Consider the following 18,123-nt stretch of genomic DNA (forward strand, 5'->3'; position numbering starts at 1 on the left):
CATTTCTGCCCTCTTGTTGTTTCACTTACCACAGAACATGGTGAACACTGTTTTCATATCTATTCAAAAGTAGTATTGCCATTAAAACTAGATTTTATCCATGATGCTAATGCCATTAACATACAAGTAATCAACATTATATTACTAGGATTCATGTTGTTATTGTTACAAATTAAAAGTTCACAGCTGACCTTGCTAGCTGGCTAACCTATTGCAATATTGCATATTCCACATTTGGCAACACACACATTTGATCGATTTACAAAAAACTAATTTGAGAATAACAAAAATAAAATAAATTGAGATGTGAATATGTCATCATAACTTACTGGAGGTGATGTTTCAGATTTTTTTTTGTGGATCTGACTTAATTCGATCCTTTGTTTTTATTAACGTTTACATTTGCATTCAGCAACTTCTTACTATGAACGCCAGTCTGTCAGAAATTGCATCATTGGCAACACTAAGGTCTTCTCTTTCCAACAAAAAAATTCAATGTTGGAAACAGAAACAGTAGCAGGCAAATGAACATAAATATCATGTTGCATTTTGGCAAAACCATGTGGTAGAGGGTTAACTATCCAATTGCCTAAAACACTGTTTCAGGACCAGCTTCTTATAAACTCATCCCATTTCAAGCGTATAAGTAGTTCAACCTTTAACCGGTCCTGGATCAGTAGTCTAAACAACACGTGGCCCAAGCTACTGTAGGCTCTTGCCCTGCGACTGGCCTCCATCTCCGCTCGGCTGCTTTCTTCACCTCAGGGCTGTAATGTTGTCACTTGAGTTTGGTTTTGTAAAAGCATTTAAGCCTATAGATGGAGGGACACACAGACTCTTGTGATGCTGGCTCACTTGTTATTCCCAAACCAGCAGCTGCTGTCAGCACAGCTAATCGGGTACCAGGAGTCTCAGGGCTGCACGCTGGAGAGATTCTCATGAGGATTTGTGAAGTTGTAGTCACTTAGATACATGGCTTAGGCCTGGGGACACATTAAGGCTGATATTGTATGTGGAGCAACAATTCAGCACTCCTGATAGCATTGTTTTAGCACATGGCTAGTTGAAATCATAAGTAGCTGGTGTAAAGTGAGTGTATGGCCACTTTTAATAAGAACTTATGAAAAGGATGCTCATTTTACGACTCCTCTAGAGGTAAACAGTCGAGTTTTACCACTTTTGAATCCATTCAGACGATCTGAATGCTTAGCTTAGCTGAGCATAGATCATTGAATCAGATTAGACCATTAGCATCTTGTTTAAAAATTAAAATAAAAATTTCTCTAATAGATGTTGTCTGTCTGAACTGTGATGATAGTATCTGCAATCAATTTTTAGTGACCCCCCCCCCCCCCCCCCAATAAAATAGGATTATTGATAGGGGTGTGAAGCTACACTGGTCTCACAGTTCGGTTCGGTTACGATTATTATGCCATCGATTATCATGCCATTGAGACGGTTCAATGCGATATCTCGATGCATCACTGTGCATTGACGATGGTTTCCATACACAATTTGATATTTTAATTAGCAACACAATAATTCTTGTAATAAATGTATAATTTATAAATATATTTATATTTGTATATTATTTGTAATACATAATAACCGGTTATGATTATTACTGAACCGATACCGAATTGTTTGCGTCTGCATCGCAATGCTTTGAAGAAACAATTAACTTTGAGACCCCTAATTATTGATTTATAATACAATTCATTTATTGGTTATTGACCATAACAAAATTCCTAGCAGGCACAAAACATCATAAGATGTTAATATCAGGTTAGATTAAGGTTGTGACGTCAGACGATGTTAATTTATTGTCCAATAACGACATCAAATGACGTTGATATTTGGTTGATTTTAGGTTGTGTTGGAAAGTGACCAAAATCCAACATCTAGCCAACATCTTAAACCAACGTCATATTGACGTCAAATACTGACATTTTATTCGTCAGGTATAGGATAGACGTCATAGTGGTAATGTCCACACAATGTCAAGCTGTAACATCATTAGACGTTGCTATTTGGATGATTTTAGGTTGGATGTTGGACATTGACCAATTTTCATTTTCAAACAAAATGCAACATCCCCAAGACGTTGGGGTACAACGTCAATCTGATATCATGTTGACGTCCTGTGCCAGCTGGGTGGTATTCAAAAGTTTGTTCTTAAAGTTTGTTTTTATGTTAAGGCAGCATCAGTTTAATAAAAAAAAAAAAAAACTAACTAAAAACAGAAAGATTTTTGACTGTCAAGTAACAATTTGTACAAGTAACAAGTTTAATATAACATATTTAAAATAAATTTAAAGATGTAATTACTTAGTGTGGTTGGCTTGGCAGTGTTTAGTGTTCATCATCATTATTCCAGTCTTCAGTGAGTGTCAAAACTAATATCATTATGCTGATTTGCTTTTGTAGTTATCAGTGTTGATAAGAGTTTGCTGCATAATGTTAGCTGTAAATTATTTTTAAACCATTTTAGAAAATCAGTTTGACCCTTTTTGCTGCAATGTAAAATCTTAAGGGTGGCACAGTGGCTCAATGGTTAGCACTGTCACCTCACAGCAAGAAGGTTGCTGGTTTGAGTCCCAGCTGGGCCAGTTGGCATTTCTGTGTGGAGTTTGCATGTTCTCCCCCTTTTTGGCGTGGGTTTCCGCCAGGTGCTCTGGTTTCCCCCACAGTTCAAAGACATGCAGTATAGGTGAATTGAAGAAACTGAATTAGCAAATAGTGTATGAGTGTGTGAATGTGAGAGTGTATCCCAGTACTGGTTTGCGGCTCGAAGGGCATTCGCTGTCAGAATAGTGGGTGGTTTATTCCACTGTGGCGACCTCTGAAATAGAGACTAAGCCGAAGGAAAATGAGTGAATGTAAAAATCGTCATAAGTACCCTTTTCTCACTCAATTTAATACGTTCTTGCTGAATAAGTATTATTTTTCCCTAAAACTTTCCCCAAACTGACCTTAAACTTTTTCAGCAGTTGTGTAATTATCTGTGTATGCGTCTAATTGCCCAGCACTTGATTTAATTAGGCTGTAAATTAGCTGTAGGAAGACGTGTTATTTCTGGTCATTTTTGAGTTCTGTTTGATTATTTGCTAGAGATGAAGCTATTCACCTCTGCTGTAGTCTAATAGAGATTTCAGCATCTAAGGCATCTACATTTTTTCCAGCCACATATAGAATGAATGTCATACTCAAAACACACTATGGCCCCTATCATAGACCTGCGCTAATAAGGCATAAGATGTGTTTGGCGCAATTTGTTGCTTATTTTAGACCAGTGCAACAGTCATTTTTACGTTTTGCGCCACATTGTTTAAATAGCAAATCCATTTGCACCACTTTGTGGACTCATGGGTGTTCCGATCTAAAATGGAGGCATATTAAGGCGCATTGTTGGCTTGTTGCTATTTTGAGGAACTAAAATAGACTGCGCAATTGACCAGCTGAAAGCAGGTCTAAAGTCCAGCGCAGATCGCGTTAGGTATGTGCCTATGTGGGTCCAAACGCATACACATTGCTTAATAAACACAGGATGTACAACAATAAACAATATCTTTACATATGAAAACAATTAGAGGATTAAAATGTTATGAAAATTATTATTTTCTGCATAAATACAAAAGCCACTGCCTCCATGCCTCATCTCGGGTTTTTTTTTTCAGTTTAATCGTGATGATTTGCATTTGTATATTGTTATTATCATTAGCAGTATTATTTAATATATGCATATTTATATTTGTTTTAATCAAAACTAGTTTAGATTTGTCTGCCAGTCGGGTTTTGGAGACGCAGTAGGCCTCCGTTGGTCAGCGTTGACCATGGATGACATATCCTAATTCTTATCTTGAGGCATGACTGATTTTCTGAGACTGTGTGGTTGTTGGCTGAAGAGTTCAATACGGGAGAGGCATTCTTTGCCGCAGAAGTTGCATCGATAGGTGGCTTCCTGGCTGTCGTTGCTTTCAGCAAACTCGCTTGTCCTCAGACACACATCATGTTCTTTTCACCTGACTTCACCTGCACCTCCACTTCAGGCGGTTTGCTGCAAGGTTTTTTGACCACACTTCATTATTATTGTTGATTTATTCGTTTGCTGGAAATTAGTGAAGGAAAATAGTTAAAAATAGTTTTGAAACAAATCTTTGCACTTAAACTAAATTAAACATGTAGGCTAAAGGATGTCTTCAGTGGAGTGCGTACAACATTGTTTCCTTATCCACCAAAGTAAAGGAGTAAAGAGTAAAAGTAAAGTAAAGAGAAAGTAAAGAGGCCGAATGGAGGAGGCTCGTTCTTTATCGTCGGGCTTCAGATGTTCTGTTGAACTGTTTTCTCGCTAGTGAAGCGTTCAGTTTTTCCGCTTACAAAGTTCGTCATGTAAATAGCAAATGCACCATGGCGTGACGCAATTGACTCTTAAAAGGAATGGGAGATTCCTCTGATTGGTTTAATGCACGTTATGCTCAAAACACACCCATAACTCATTAAGAAAATAAGCACAACCCTGTTAGACCATGTGTCGCGGCACAAAGCGTATTTTTCCATCCATAAAATAGCAAAAATGGATTCAGACTCGCCCTTAATGTGTTTGTGCCATGCGCTTTAGACTTTGCGCGTAGATCGCTAAAATAGAGCCCGTAGTGTTAAATGGACAGTTCACCCAAAACTGAAAATTCTGTTTCTGTTTCAATCATTTACTTACAATCTACTTCCTGTTACATTCCTGTTTAAGTTTGTTTTTTCTATTGAACACAAAATAAGATATTTAGAAAAATGTTGGAAACCGGTAACCATTGATTTCCATACTATTTTACAGGTTTCTAACATTTTTCAGAATATCTTCTTTTGTATTCAATAGAAAAAAGGTTTGGGACCACTTACGGGTGAGTTTAAATTTTGGCTGAACTATCCCTTTAAATCTGTTAAGTCAGTGCTGGTTAATCAGCATCTAAATGTCCTTTTAATGGGATCTCCAAACAGGACATTCCCTTCAGGACTTTACAGTTTGACCTTGGAAATGTATTTGCAGGTTGTGACATTCAGAATATCAATGGGCGCCGCAAAGCCTTATGGGCAGAGACAGCGTGTACCTCACAGGGCAGCTTGTGAATGTTTTCCCCTGATCGTGATTTAAGCAGATGTAGAGTATCTGCATGATCCATGTGGGTGAAGCCATTGGGATTAGAGGTTTGGGGATCCAGCTGAGAAGCAGTGCAGAATTGCGGCAGCAGAAAATGATGACGACAGACACCCGTCTTATCACAGATTCCCCTTTGCAGTCATTTTTCCCTCTCTCTCACACACACACACACACACACACACACGCACACATCAAGGCTACAATGATGCGTCTTTTTCATTCAGCCCCTCAGGCTTTCCTCTGTCCTGTTTCTTAGCAACAAGAAACACACCATGTGACCGACTCAGTGACTCACCTGAAATGTGACATCACAGCTCTAGCGGCAATAGCAATGGCCTCTGACGAAACACTTCGTGCTTTTATTGGGATCCAACGCAGATCTGAGAACAGTCAGATGTTCAGGGAGTGTCATGTGATCAGAGCTTCTCAGACATCAGCTTCAACACTGGATTTTCAGATGTGTGTTTGACCTGTGATCTGTCTTTACTCAGGTTACGCTCACTGGAAGGGACAGGTCTTGACCGCCGATGAACTTCACGTCTTGTATGAAGGGATCAAACTGAACAACGTCAACCACTACGACTATGTCCTTACAGGTCAGTGTTTTAACTTGTAGTCATGCCACATTGAGGACAAAGTTGGATGATAGAATTGCCTAATAGCACGGAGTGATGTGTATATATATATATATATATATATATATATATATATATATATCCAATGGGCCCCGGGGACAGCCTAACACATTTATATACCAAGGTGTCCACGGGTTCCGAAACAGGGATTAAAATTGTTACAATGTTGCACTTTGTTCTTGGTGCGGTTCGCTTTCACAAGACAAAGTTTCAAAACGAAGCAAAAGAGCTGAAACTAGTCACGTGCGAGTAAACTCTCCTCACATTGGTCAGAGTTTCATGGTTTATTTCGGAGAGTGGCGCTCAGCTATCATGCGTCCTTATTTTGATTTATGTCAATGAGCAACAAGACATAAGCAAAAAGCTGTGCTTTAATTTTGAATGGTGACACCCACAGACATCTTGACCAAGTATAAATCAGATGTAAGACTCCCCTTTGGCTAGTATTATGCATTATAGCCTTTACATTAAAGAGAGAAATAACAGATAAACCAAGACTGCAGTTTGGTCAGTTTTCCTAACGGATAAACAGCTCTCGTTAATAGTGAACATGCTGTCACTTTCGTATTTTACATGAAACGCACATTTACCGTTAGGACTGACATCTCACCCTACTCATAATTCTCTCTTCATAAAGCCGTATATATGCCTATTACATGTTCATAATACACTGTGATGTAGCCGGACTCGGTTCGTTTTGCTTTCTCACTACAATCGATCCGCTCCAGAGTTCATTTCAATCAAGCCGAGACCACCTCATTCAGGTGATCTCAGACCGATTGATTTGGCACAGATTCGAGAGCAAATGCTGGATTCACATATGCCAAACAAACGAACCACGCTAACTGGGGAAACAAGACCGATTCCAAAACAAAAGTCTAGGTGTGAAAGCACCCTTAAATTAGGCCTTAAAAAATCTTAAATTCACTGGAAGAATGTTTTGTAGGTCTTAAATCATTTTAAATTCATCCTCATTTTCATATGTCAATGTAAATTTATTTATATTTAGGTTATATATATTTTCAAAGCTTGTCTTTTTTTAATACAAATATGTTGATAGCTGGGTTTGGCACATCGTTTTAAATGTGGCTAAAATGTATTTGTTTATTATTATGTTTGATTTTCTGGATTAAAAAATCCTTAGCATTTAGCCCTGTTTAAGTCTAAAATTTTACTCATAATGGACTTTAAAAGGTCTTAAAAAGTCTTAGACTTGACTTGATAAAATGATAAATAAGGGACTAAACCGAAGGAAAATGAATGAATGAAAAAATCAACTGAGTACATGAAATGCCATCACTGAAGAAGCTCAAACATTAGCATTGTGCTATTTAGTGTTGCACTGACGACAAGCGTTTCTCAGTGAATGTGAAACTCTAGTTGATCTGTTAGTCTTGTGTGTGTCTTACTATGTTAGATTTGGTTAGCCTGTAGTCAGTCAGGAAATGAGCAGATCTCTGTTCCTCTGCTAATCACTGCACTGAGGGATCGTAGAGGACACACACGGTCTCGCTGGAGCTCCACACACTCAGACGCTCCGCTCTGCTGAGTGTGTAAAAACAGATGAGAAGTCTCTGATGCACGCCCTCTCCTTTACCATCACCTTCAGAGGAGGCAAATAGAGGAAAAACACAGAAGGGAGGAAAAGAGGAACATACCAACAGTCCAAGAGAGACACAGTAATGTAAATGAGGATCTTGTTTTGTCCTTTTGCAAAAACTATTTAGCAGAAACATTTCTACATGATTCTGTTAAAAATTTGTTATAAGAAATTGTATTAGAATGATTTCTGAAGGGTCATTTGACACTGTATAGTGCAGTGGTGCTCAACCCTGTTCCTGGAGATCGACCCTCCTGCAAAGTTCAGCTCCAACCCTGATCAAACACACCTGAACCAATTAATTAGGAGCTGAACAGCACTTGATAATTACAGGCAGGTGTGTTTGATATGGGTTGCAACTGAAATCTGCAGGAAGGTCGATCTCCAGGAACAAGGTTGGTCACCCCTTGTATAGTGTAATAAATAGTTAAGTAGCTAGCTAACATTGCTTTTGTATTCAAAAGCGTGTTTAATTAATTGGAAGTGCTAAAATTGTAGTTTAACAATCTTAAATTACAATTGCATAAATAAAACGTAACTTAAAGTTGCTGTGAAATCAAAATGTATTCTTATTTTTATACACAAATAGCAGTTCTTGTTATAAACGATGTATCTGTGCACTTCATTATTTTCTAAAAATTAATTTGCCCTCACAAGTAAAGTTTACTTAGAAACTAATTTTTAGAGCATCACATTATGATTGACCAAGGTTTGTCCCACATTAGCAATCACATGACATACCAGTCAAACAAATCCAAACACACATAAATAGCTAGATTTCCTTACCTAACCATCTTTGTCTTGAAGAACTCCCTCAACCACCCCAACTCATCCCCATTTTTTCCTAGCATAATACAATGGAGTTCTCAAGACCTACCTAAGCTCAGACTCCCCTCTCACCCAATGAAACGGGAGGGAGCCCTGGGCTCATGTATCTAAGATCCTCACGTATAAGTGTGTAAATGAGTGTGAGGGCTGGAAGTGCATCCACTGCGTAAAACATATGCTGGAATGGATGGCTGTTTCTTCCACTATGGTAACCCCTGATGAATAAGGGAATAAGCCGAAGGAAAATGAATGAATGAATGTTATTGGTGTTACTTTGAAAAGCACAGTCCTTTCTTCTGTTTAACATTACTAAGCCTTTATTTCTGTCAAGTTAAACTAAACTTTTACTTTGAGAAGTTGCTGTCAATATGCTTGTTTTTATGCATGCAAAATATTGACATCTCTGTGAAATTGTCTGGTTTTTGGTAGTGGTTTGCGCTTAAAATTATTATAAAAAAATATTTTCATACTAATTTTGTATCCCACCTTCATCATAGTGACCCTATAACCAGCCGAACACCTAGACGTTATTCCTACTGCAGTATTTTTAATCCCAGCTGTGATTTCATATTGTGAATTGTTTTGAACTACTATTGCAATCCTCCCACACACCTTTTTAGCCGTGTTTTGTGTTGTCGCAGTGCGATTTTAGTGTGTGTCACTCTATGACATCATGAAAAGCAGTGAAGGTCAGATGAGTCACTGGTAGGATTTATTTACCTGACTGTAGAGACGGAGTCGCTGCATGACCGATAGCTGGAGACTGACCCTGACACTTTCACTGCTACAACACCACTTTACTCTACATCCTCTGCATGCTTTGGTCTGTTGAACATGGAGTTTCAGGTTTAATGGGTTATTTGAATATATTGCAAGGTGTGTTTTGCGTTGTCCAGGTTTTATTGAATTGAGCTTTTTTTCTGTAAATAAAGTAACTACAGGGTGACACGGTGGCTCAGTGGTTAGCACTGTCTCCTCACAGCAAGAGGGTCGCTGGTTCGAGTCCCAGCTGGGCCAGTTGGCATTTCTGTGTGGAGTTGGCATGTTCTCCCCGTCTTCGCATGGGTTTCCTCCAGGTGCTCCGGTTTCCTCCTAAGTCCAAAGACATGCACTATAGGGGAATTGGGATGGCTAAATTGTGTATAGTGTGTGTGTGTGTGTGTGTGTGTGTGTGTGTGTGTGTGTGTGTGTGTGTGTGTGTGTGTGTGTGTGTGTGTGTGTGTGTGTGTGTGAATGAGTGTGTATGGGTGTTTCTTAGTACTGGGTTGCGGCTGGAAGGGCGTAAAACATATGCTGGAATAATTGGCGGTTCATTCCGCTGTGGTGACCCCTGATAAATAAGAGACTAGGCCGAAGGAAAATTAATGAATGAAAATAGCTTCTGCAGGGGTGCCAGGTATACGGTGTATATATTCAATTTTGTTTCACATGTAGTTCAACTGTTTTGTAGTAATATTTAATTATTAAAATTATGCATGAATATTATCTGAGTTATTAATCAAAGTCTTGTCAGGTCTAAAAATCTTAATTTACAAAGTCTTAATAAGGTCCTCATTGCAATAAATGCAAAAAAATATCCGTTGTTATGTTTTCCAGTACAAATATCTGTACACCCTAAAATCAAAAGGCGTCTAGTTAAGATGCAAACTAAAGATTATTGATTTATTTTAGACATTTTACAAAGTATGAGCTTATGCCATAAGTAGAAGAGAACAAATAAGTGGTTATACTTTTTAAAACAAACCATGAATTCACTTAAATTTGATAGTTTTCAGAAAGATAGACTCAACATTTTGTGCTATTTTATCACTGGAAAACAAGACAAAAATACTAAGATCATCATGTTTGTGCAGCAATATCAGTCAGTAGTTTCTTGGGATGAAAATCAGTGTTTTACTTTGAAGTGCTGCTACTAAAACTTGTCTTTTCCTTTGGGACATTATAATTTATTAAAAAACTATTGAATTGGTCTTTTTTATTTGATGTAAATTAAAAAAATTTCAAATATCTTGCATTTACCTTCATAAAACTTTCAGCAACACTGTTATGGTTAACTAAAATCATGTAACTGAAAAGGTTTTGTTTATAAAAAATCTTAACTGAAAACTTTATTTCAACTTTCTTATTTTTATTTAAACTTAGAAACTTTTTATGGTAAAAATGGACATTTATTCAAAAGTGGAAACTAATGAAAATGAAAAAAACCTGTTAAAAATGTATTAAAATTACAAGAGAAAATCTTTAAGTAAAATTAAATGAAACTTTGTGTGAAACCTACTATATCAGGAATGCTAAAATAAACCTGTACCCATTTCGATGTTCTCAGGCTGAATGAGAATAATCTGAGGATGACCCTCTTACTTGTGTCAAGTGGTCAGTTTTTCTACTTCAGCCAGAAAGAACATTTTGACCCGGGACAAATGGAGTCAAGCATCAGAAGTTGCCAGCAGAAAAACAAATTGTGTTGATAAAAAGCTCTGTTCTCTCTGTTGCTGCAGGTTACACTAGAGATACATCATTTCTGGAGATGGTGGTTGATATTGTACAAGAGCTGAAGAGGGCCAATCCTAACCTCGTATATGGTGAGTGTTTTACTCTCTTTTATTATCAGTGAACAGAAATGCCACATAGATATAGACACTACATTTATGCACAAGTAGTTTTACAGGTGTTTAAACAGATCCAAAGTTTCGATTTCCATCAGCCCGTGTTAATGCGGCTTTTGAAGTATTGAATGAGAACTAAGCGATAGAAACAACAAAAACCTTAATTTGCTAAAACATTTTTATAATCGCTTGAGGTGGTTTTGGAATTGGTCAAAAAAGGCTTGATAGGAATAATGGGAGATCGAAATACATTTGCCGAATAATCTTTGATTTAGTTAACATTACACCCACACGACCATTATGCTTGCCTTGATTAATGTTGGTTACTAGGTTACCAATACTACAGTCAGCCGCTCTAACAACTTAAATTAAATGCACCGAATTTGCATTTGTGATATATTTTTGGTTTATTATTGCAAACTTTGAACAGATTTGCTTCACCCTAGGATGGAAATCCGACTGGTGCGAAAAAGACAAATGCAATTAATACTTTTATTCCGCAAAGACGCATTAAATTGATCCACAAAAAATATATAATTATATATATATATATATATATATAATTTTGTGGATCAGTTTAATGCATCTTTGCGGAATAAAAGTATTCATTGCATTTGTCTTTTTCATATATATATATATATATATATATATATATATATATATATATATATATATATATATATATATATATATATATATATATATATATATATATATTTATATATATATATATATATATATATATATATATAATTTATTGTTTATTAATTTGTTTATTTTTACATATTTATTAACTCTTCTAATCTTGAAACATATGTATTTTGTTGTGTAAAACTGAATTTAGGGGGTAACTTTTTGTCCACATATAAGGCATTTATAATGTTACTTTTTTTTTTTCAACTTTAATTTAAATACTGTATATGTATATATGTCAAGCCTGAAAATTATTCATACTTCTGGCAAATTCTGACTTAAAGTTACTTGAAAAGACTTTACCCTATAATCCAATAACGTTTCATCAAACATTAATGTTTTGAAGTGGCCCAGCCAGAGTCCTGACATAAATCCAATTGAGAATCTGTGGAGGGAGCTAAAGGCTAGTAGACCTTCCAACCTAAAAGAGTTGGAGCTCATCACTAAAGATGAATGGGCAAAAATACCAGTGTAGACAAGCAAAGCAAGCTGGTCAGCAATTATAGCAAGCATTTGATTGCTGTAAAAGCCAATAAAACCTTTTCTATTGAATACTGAGACTGGTATGAACAATTTTGGACAAGCCACTTTTGTTAAAATGTGAATAAAAGCTAAGAAAATTGTTTTTTCTACAATGATGCATCTTGTACATTGTCTTATTGTGTTTGGGAGACGCCTGTGTCATTTTCAGTCATAAAAAAACCTTGCTGGTTGAATAAAAGTTATTTTATACATATATATGTAATATCCAGCATGTAATTAATATTAAAGATCACCAAATAATTTCTGATGGGTCCTGTCACGCTAAAGACGGGAAGAATGATGCCGAAAATAAAGCTTTCTTTGTTTATTTGAATTCATTTTATATTTATTTTAAATGGCAAGCATTTTCACAAGATTAGCATTAACGTAGCCTTGCTTAACTAAAGAGACTTTTCTCAGAAACAGTGAAATAGTTTGAACAGTACAGTAGTGTACATTAACACTTGCAGATTAAAGTGTAACTAGTTTTTCTCTGTTCTTCTGTCAGTTTGTGACCCTGTCTTAGGTGACCATGGTTCAATGGTAAGCTCTCTTATTCATTTTTCTCTCTTATATCTTCCTTCAGCATTCAGAATGAGATTTGAATATAGTTTTCTTCATTGTCCTTTTGCAGTATGTTCCCCAGAATCTCCATCCCGTGTACAAGAATAAAGTGGTCCCGGTGGCCGACATCATCACACCCAACCAGTTTGAGGCCGAGTGAGTAGAAAAGCTCTTGTGATTGGATGATTCAGTGCTGCAAATGTCAAACCTCTGGCTTTTGCTGATAGATGAGTGGTACTGTAGTGCCACCTGGTGTTCAGCTGTGGTTGTACGTGCAAATCATCGTTTTATATCTTTTTTCTATACATTTTCTCAACTCTTTATGTTCTTTTTAGGTTGCTGACAGGGAAGAATATCAGCACAGAGAAAGATGCTGTTGAGGTGAGGTTAAATGCATATATGAGGAGTGGCTCTGAAAGTCGGTTTATAGAAATGACGGAAGGAGAAAAAAAATGTGAATACAAATTATATACACAAATCCTTTTCATTTAAAATTTTGGTTTTCATGTTATATAATTATTTTTTATATAAATAGTTTATCATTTGCTGTCATTAATATTAAGAATAATGCTTTTCAATAATTGAATAATGTTTTCAAACTTCTCTAAGGAAATTAATATATGTAATTCGCCATATTAATGTCATAGAATGTTATTTGATTGTAATAATATTATTTTAATAATAAAAATTATTTTCAAACATTACATTTTATATTATTATGTATTATTTAACAATTATATATTTGTTATTTTGAAGCATCACTAATAATACAAATTTGTATTGTTATTACTGTCGTTAGTAGCAAATATTGTTAATAAAACTTTTCATTTCTTCATTCATGTTATTTTCAGTTTACACCCTTTATTAATCAGGGGTCGACACAGCGGCATGAACCGCCAACTTATCCTGCATATGTTTTACACAGTAGATGCCCTTCCAGCTGCAACCCATCACTGGGAAACACCCACATATTCTCATTCACACACATACACTACAGACAATTTAGCTTAGCCAATTGTCTATACCACATGTCTTTGGACATTTTGTGGGGGATACCGAAGAACCCGGAGAAAACCCACACGAACGCGGGGAGAACATGCAAACTCCTCACAGAAATGCCAACTGACCCAGCCAAGGCTCGAACCAGCGACCTTCTTGCTGTGAGGCGAGAGTGCTACCCACTGCGCCACCATGTCGCCCACTAATAAAACTTTTTTTAAATATAAAATTAATATAATAATTTTTTTAATAAAAAACTGCTCCTTGATCAAGATGATTTGGATTATTATGAGGATTATCATTATGGTTTATTATATTAGTTGTAATAAAAAGCATAACAGTATTATTTATATTAGTACTGCACTACAATTATTCAGTATAGCATGCTTTTAATAAATAATAATAGCAATATAATATTAATAATAATACTAAAGTTTTGAATTGGTTTATTATTACTACAACTAGTATATGTAGTAGTAGTAGTAGTAGTAATATGAATATTAATAAAAAAATGTTGTTATTATTGTTATCCATTTATTGCATAATAATATTATGCTATTATTATTATTATTATTATTATTATTATTATTATTAACAACCATAATAATGTATGTGTTCAGGTGATGGATCTACTGCATAAGATGGGTCCAGACACTGTGGTCATTACCAGCTCTGACCTGCCGCCTCGTCTTGGGGACAGATTCCTGGTGTCTCTCGGGAGTCAGCGCATCTGTAAGTGTGTGTGTGTGTGTGTGTGTGTGTGTGTGTGTGTGTGTGTGTTTTATATGCTGGTGGTCACTTAAACCTGAATTCACACCAACTTGTGTGACTGTAGAGACCTAAACTGAGGTACACTGAGAAATACAGTTACTATAAAAAAAAATCTATAGAGAGTTTTTTTTCAAGGATAGTAAACCAGACATGTTTGTATGTGTGTATACTTGTGGTTTACGGGTTTACAGGGACACAAATTTGGATGATAACATGGATATGCCCTTGTTGTATTAAGGTGGTTTACGAGGATATGCCTTGTGTAATTGTAATTCCGAATTCTTAAATCATACCAAGCGGGATGTTTTGGCTTTCAAATTTTTCCTGTTTCCTGTGAGGGTTGGGTTAAGGTTATTGCTGGGATAAGACCATATAATAAGTATTTTACAATACAAAATACATTACATCAATGAAGAGTCTTCATAAACCATATATACAAGCGTGTGTATTTGTTTATGTGGTTTACAGGAACACAAATTTGTATAGTGACATGGGTATGACCTAGTTGTACTCTATTAAGGTGGTTTATGTAGACATGTCTTGTGTACTCATAATTTAGAGTTCTTAAATCATACTTAAGGGGGTGTTTTGGCTTTCAAATCTTGCCACAGGTTTCTTGTGAGGGTTGGGTTAAGGTTAGGGCTAGGGTAAGGCCATATAATGAGTGTTTTTTATGGTATAAAATACATTGCATCAATGACAAGTCCTCGTAAACCATATATTCAAGAGTGTGTGTATATACTTGTTTATGTGGTTAACGAGGACACGTTTGTGTAGTGACATGGGTGTACTCTGTTAAGGTGGTTTAAGAGGACATGCCTTGTGTACTCGTAATTCAGAGTTCTTAAATCATACTTAACGGGGTGTTTTGGCTTTAAAATCTTGCCACAGGTTTCCTGTGAGGGTTGGGTTAAGGTTAGGGCTAGGGTAAGGCCATATAATAACTGTTTTTTACGGTATAAAATACACATCAACGAAGAGTCCCCGTGAACCATATATACAACTGTGGGTGTGTGTATATGTATATATATATATATATATATATATATATATATATATATATATGTGTGTGTGTATATGTACATATGTATGCTTGTGTGTTGCTTGTGTGTGTAACTCAAAATTGCTTTATCGTGAATTTAAAAGTGTGTCAAACAGCTGAACAGTGAAAGATGATTCACTGTGCAGATTTCAACAGAATTCACTGGTATAGGAGCTTATTGTACTGCATATGAATTCAAATATTTTCTGTTCATTGCTTTGAACCATTTGTGTAGTGTTGTGTAGCTTAGCGGTGAGAGATGTGTACTAATTCACACGTGATAAACCGATGCACTGCACGCCTGTTTATGCAGTGATGCCGGATGGGACGAGGACGACCCAGCGGATCCGGATAGAGGTGCCGAAAGTGGATGCGGTGTTCGTGGGCACTGGTGATCTATTTGCTGCTATGCTGTTGGCCTGGACTCATCATTACCCAACAGACCTGAAGGTACAGTGCATTACATCATCAGGCCACAAATGCATCACAGTGATCATGCAGCGCTGAAGGAAAATGCTGATCAACAGTTTTTCTTACTGTTCTTCTTTGTTTTGCAGACGGCATGTGAGAAGACCTTCTCCGTTATGCATCACGTCATTCAGAGGACTATATCTTATGCTCACGGTAACACACATATTATTTATACAGTACAGCTTTGGAAAATATTAAAAGAACACACTATGATTTTTAGTTATGTTTTTGAGTAAAGTTAAGTTTTTGTTTCATTATGTAAACTACTGATGATATTCCTTTCAAATCTAAAATAAAAATGTCATTTTTCATCATAAAATAGCAAGTACATAAATAATAAATACTCTATACACAGCATAAATAACTACACCCCTCACAGATCTATTTTTCAATATGATGCTTTACAGTAATATATTTGTCTATATACATTAGATTAATCAGTGCCAAAACTAAAAATGGAATTTCATTAATAAATAAAAATGTAAAATTAATTTTAATTATATATAAATACAATTTTAAAAACAGGACAAATCAAGAGAAACGTCAACTTTAGTTTCAGTTTTTTTCTTTTGCAAAAACTCATTTGAATTTAAACATATTATCTTTCAATTCCTAAATATGTTAGGAGACCAAACTCTTATTTTAAAGCATACAACTGCTTAATAAAATTGTTTAAATGCATCTAAAATTATATATTTTATAATTATATTAATTATTTTATAATTCTATAAGAATTGTATAAATTATTCTTATTTATATAAGTATATTTGTACCACCATTTCATACATGCCATATAGTGTCATTAAATTCTGACTCAATTCATTGTTTCTTAAGCATGTTCAATTGCTTTGATAAATGTAACGTTCTTTAGCTGAAAAATTCAATTATTGTCCAAAATATGTTTGTATTCTGTTACTCCTCATTTCCGAATTGATTAATGCAGAACTACTGAATTTTTTACAGTATTCAAGGCAAGTGAAGTATAAGTAACTGAAAGAAATTACTGAAAAATTTAAAGTAATCCCTTACTTAACTTTTTCAGAAATCTAATTGCAATAACTAGTTACTTTGTAACTAATTACACCCACCACTGACTCGATAAAATATGGTTATTTCACTGGCATATGTTTTTATACAGATCTTTCAAAATTAATTATTATAAAGCTTTTTCGATTTCGCCTTTTGGCCAATGCATACAAAATTTTTGGTTTAAAGGGCCCTATCATACACCTGGCGCAATAAGGTGCAAGGTGTGTTTGGCGCGATTTGTTGCCATTTTCAGACCAACGCAACCCTAATTTTCATGTTTTGTCACGTTGTTTAAATAGTAAATCCATTTGCACCACTTTGTGGACTCATGGGCCTGCTGATCTAAAATAGAGGTGTGTTAAGGCGCATTGTTGGAGCGTTGCTATTTTAAGGAACTGAAATAGACCATGCCATTGACCATCTAAAAGCAGGTCTAGTCAAGCCTAGCGCAGAGTGCGTTAGTTATGTGCCTATGTGGGTTCATACGCTTACACATTGCTTAATACACACAAGATGTACAGCAATACACAAATATCTTTAAATATGAAAACAATTAAGGGATTAAAATGTTACGAAAATTATTATTTTCTACATAAATATAAAAACCACTGCCTCCATGCTTTCATCACTTTGGGGGGCTTTTTTCAGTTTAATCATGACAATTTGCATTTGTATAATGTTATTATTATTAGCAGAATTATTTATTATATGCATATTTATATTTGTTTTAATAAAACAAGCTTAGATTTGTCCATCTGTTGGGTTTTGGAGACGTTTGCATCACCATATGACGCATGAGAATAGGATGCGTGTTTGGATATAACTCAGATTTTGACCACACTTCATTATTATTGTTCATTTATTAGTTTGCTGGAAATTAGAACTGAATTTAGAAATTGTTTTGAAGCAAATCTTTGCACTTAAAAAATGAAATTAAATATGTAGGCTAATGGATGTCTTCAGTGGAGTGTGTACAACACTCCTTATTCAAGAAAGTAAAAGAGTAAAGAGTAAAATTAAAATAAAGAGAAAGGAAAGAGGCCAAATGGAGAAGGCTCGTTCTTCATTTTCATGCAGATGGTCCTTAACTGTTTTCTCGCCAGTGAAGCGTTCAGTTTTTCCACTTATAAAGTCCACCATGTAAAAACACAATTGACTTTTAAAGGGAATGGGAGATGAGACTCTGATTGGTTTAATGCACGTTATGCTCA

The 18,123-nt window shown here is 35.6% G+C and overlaps 1 protein-coding gene across 1 annotated transcript in view; it reads left to right on the forward strand.

Moving 5' to 3' along the window:
* Nucleotides 1-18,123, forward strand: part of pdxkb (pyridoxal (pyridoxine, vitamin B6) kinase b) — a 31,080-nt gene that overhangs the window by 7,780 nt on the left and 5,177 nt on the right. Inside the window, exons 3-10 of the mRNA XM_056456631.1 lie at nt 5,644-5,748; nt 10,714-10,797; nt 12,545-12,579; nt 12,671-12,756; nt 12,936-12,981; nt 14,220-14,331; nt 15,726-15,862; nt 15,970-16,036. Coding sequence (XP_056312606.1) covers nt 5,644-5,748; nt 10,714-10,797; nt 12,545-12,579; nt 12,671-12,756; nt 12,936-12,981; nt 14,220-14,331; nt 15,726-15,862; nt 15,970-16,036 — 672 coding nt within the window. The remainder of the gene's footprint in view (nt 1-5,643; nt 5,749-10,713; nt 10,798-12,544; nt 12,580-12,670; nt 12,757-12,935; nt 12,982-14,219; nt 14,332-15,725; nt 15,863-15,969; nt 16,037-18,123) is intronic.

This window comes from Danio aesculapii, chromosome 1 (genome assembly GCF_903798145.1).
Source record: "Danio aesculapii chromosome 1, fDanAes4.1, whole genome shotgun sequence".
In the NCBI taxonomy this organism is placed as follows: domain Eukaryota; kingdom Metazoa; phylum Chordata; class Actinopteri; order Cypriniformes; family Danionidae; genus Danio; species Danio aesculapii.